General features: G+C 57.9%; 1 protein-coding gene across 1 annotated transcript in view; it reads left to right on the plus strand.

The window, feature by feature from the left end:
- LOC113203061 (proteoglycan Cow) overlaps nt 1-3188 on the plus strand; it is a gene marked incomplete in the record, with an annotated part of 70766 nt that overhangs the window by 61721 nt on the left and 5857 nt on the right. The window contains 1 exon segment of the mRNA XM_052265368.1: nt 1842-1990. Coding sequence (XP_052121328.1) covers nt 1842-1990 — 149 coding nt within the window.

The raw sequence follows: 3188 nt of genomic DNA on the forward strand, positions 1-3188 counted from the left end.
CCTGCCCCCTCCGGGCCCCGTCCTGGCCCCCCCTGCGGGGATGCTGTTAGCACGTTAGCAGTGCCTGGATTGCCGGGGGGAATTTACTGCCCTGGCGTTCTGCCTGCTCGGCCTCGGCCCCGGCGCGGCCCGGCCTGACCTGCGGGTGCGCCTCGGCAGCCTCGGCCTCGGCCGTTATGCCACCGCCACCCCCTTACCCGCCCGGCCCGGCCCGGCCTCCGCTCCAACTGTATCCCCTGCCGGCCGGGCTCCCTCCCGAGCTCCCTCCCGTCCATCTCGGCGACCTCCACCAAGCCCTCACGTCCCGACTCTCCTCTACCTTGTCTCGCTGGGGGGCCCGGCCCTGCCCCCTTGCCTCGCTCCGGCCCCTGTTCCCGGCCCTGCTGTAGTCTGCGCATCGGGGTTCGTACGCACATGACATGGCGTCATTTATTTGTTTGCTTTATTTTGCGACGGGCAGGATCCGTTTTTTTTTTTCGCGGGACTTTAATTCTATTCTGAGTTAAAAGAAAAGTGGTCAAGAGATCGTGTGAATAATTAAGCCCTTGGGTCTCGGTTACCACTTGCTGCGGTGTGAGTTGACTTTCTCATAGAATGTCTTTTCTGTCGCCAACCACCTCAAGAGGAGAGGGCCGTGAAAAAGGGAAATATGCCCTGCTGCCCCCTCTAGATAGGACGTATAGTTTGTGTGCGGCCCCCTATTCCCTTTCTCCCTCCGCATGATGGCCGTCGTGGCCCCCATCCCCCGTGTACTTACTACCTCCGGCGCGCCGGGCCCCGGACCGCGCCGACCCGATTGCGGAAGGTTGAGCGAAGTGTAAGCCCGGCTAATCCCAGGTCGTACCCCTCCCCACCCCGCCCCGCCCCTTCCCGCCACGCCCCGCCCCGCCTCACGGCCGCGAGCGAGCTCACGGGCCGAGGCCGAGCTGCCAGAGTCTAATGGGCTGCTGCTCAACCTATCAGGCCTCTGCGCCGCCGCCGCCGTTGCCACGCTGGAGCCTCATGCGAGCAGACGACATCCTCCTCGGCTAGCCCGGCCTCCGTTATTGGCATGGAGCATCCTCGCTGCCGCTGCCTCCCACTTGATTCAATATGAGACGCCCTCCTTGTCGTTTCCTAACCGGGTGGGGCCCGCGAGCGCGCCTACTCCGCTATGCCGCTGTCTGTGTGTCTGGGTCTGGGCCCCACTCAGGAATGCACTTTATTGCCTCGCCCAGCCCCTCGGCGTGCTCGTTGTGCAAATAATATCAAACAATTAGAAACATGCACATCAAAGGAGGAAAAGTCGCGGCTGAGTTAGTTTTACTTCCCGCACCGTCATTTGTTGTGTTTTTATTTCTACCATGCTTTTGGTGAACTAATAAAGACCGACTGGAAACGCGATGGAGGCGGGTACGGCGGGTATATATGAGCGTGGGTCGTGGGTAGGGAAAGTCGCTTGGTCTGCGGGCGGAGCTCGGCGAGCCAGGCGAGCAGAGCGCCGCGCGGGGTAGGCAAAGGCCGCGCGGCGCGACGCAGCCCCGCCCGCCGGGCCTGCCTACCTCACGGGGGTTTCCGCCCGCTCGAGCTATGCGAGCTCGGCATACGCTCCGCCGGCCGCCAAACGCGCAGTCAAGGGAAATACCGGTTAGATTTCCCGCTCCCCCTTCTCTTAAATGATCGCACGCAACGCAATCCGTCTCAACAACGCACGTACAACATTCGCGTGTCTTTTAGCAGATGATGATATTTTGATGACATGATGACGACGATGACGATGATGATAACGATGATGATGACGATGATGATGAATGACGATGACGATGACGAAGATGACCATGATGTTCTTTCTGTCTCTGCAGCAACTGCTCGCCGTGCCCCGTGGTGCGGCCCACGTTCCTGTGCGGGGCCGACAACCGCACGTACTCGTCGCTGTGCCGCCTGGACTACCACAACTGCATCCACGCCACGGCCGTGGGCGTGGCCTGCAAGGGCTTCTGCCCCTGCAAAGGTGAGTCGGGATAGGGATAAATATAGTAGTTTGTGATGTAGAAAGAGACGCGGGTGGCGCGGCAAGTTTTTGGCTTTTGGGCCGGAGGGCAAGTTGGGGTCGTGTTTGCTTCGTAAATATTTGCTTTTTGCTAACGAGGAGAAAGAGGAGCAAGTAGGAAAGGGAGCGCGCTCTAGCCTCTAGCGCAGAGGTCAAGCCGGCCAGGGGGTGCCCATCCCAGGGGCCTCCAGGGGTTTCCAGGGGCTTCCAGGGACTTCCAGGGCGCCTCCAGGCGAGTGGGTGCTGGGGCCGCGCCTCAACTAGGCAGTCGCACGGAGCACCTCGCTTCATCTGCTGCTTAGACCCTCTTGGCTTATTATTAATTTCCCTTGAGGGGAAAAATGAAAGGTGCAGCTGCTTGCCTAGTAAAGAGAGAGAGAGAGAGAAAGAGACAGGCAGAGAGACGGAGGCTGGGACATCGAGCTCGACGGGTGTCAAGAATTAAGGTAGATGTAAAGGTCTTCTTTTCCTTCTCTTTTTTACCTCCGTTGTCGTTTTTAAAAAAGGACCCAGACGAGCAATGGACATTCCATTTAAATTGAGGAGAGTAGTAGGAGCATGGGTCTGAGTGGAAAAATGAGGAGTCTCGGCAACTTACCTAACCTTGGGACTCTTAGCTGGTAAGCCTAAGGTGAACGGACAAACACGCCTGGGTTGGGAAAAAAAATGATTTTTATGAACGACATTATCGATTCTGCATTCGATGGGCAGAGTTTGATTTAAGGTGGGAACTTTGGTCGCAGCCCAAACCTCTTTCGAGCGCGCTGAGGCAGGAAGCTGGGAATGCAAGTGAAATGCACGGTACAGGAGCAGCAGAGGCAGCCGCCAACAGCCTCTTGGCAAGCGGCTTTGCTTCTTACTTCCAGCTCCGTGCTTCGCTGCTTCGCCAGCGCACCGCGCCTTCAGAGAGACGTTATATACAAAGGCTGTGCAGTCTTCTCGCACACTCAGCCCCCGGGGCTGGGGCTGGGGGGTCAATCCGCTTAGAAAACCCGTCCATTACACTCACCGCCGGGCTTCTGATTGTGATTGCCGACTTGCACCCCAACCCCGATACAGCTCGGAAGGAATAAGCACGGAGGGCATTGTGAGAAACGCTGACCCAAATGTCATTCTCTGTTCTACTGGAAAAATTTTCCACAAAAATTGGTAGTTTTTA

This window comes from Frankliniella occidentalis, unplaced genomic scaffold (assembly GCF_000697945.3).
Source record: "Frankliniella occidentalis isolate FOCC.00 unplaced genomic scaffold, Focc_3.1 Scaffold26, whole genome shotgun sequence".
Taxonomy (NCBI): domain Eukaryota; kingdom Metazoa; phylum Arthropoda; class Insecta; order Thysanoptera; family Thripidae; genus Frankliniella; species Frankliniella occidentalis.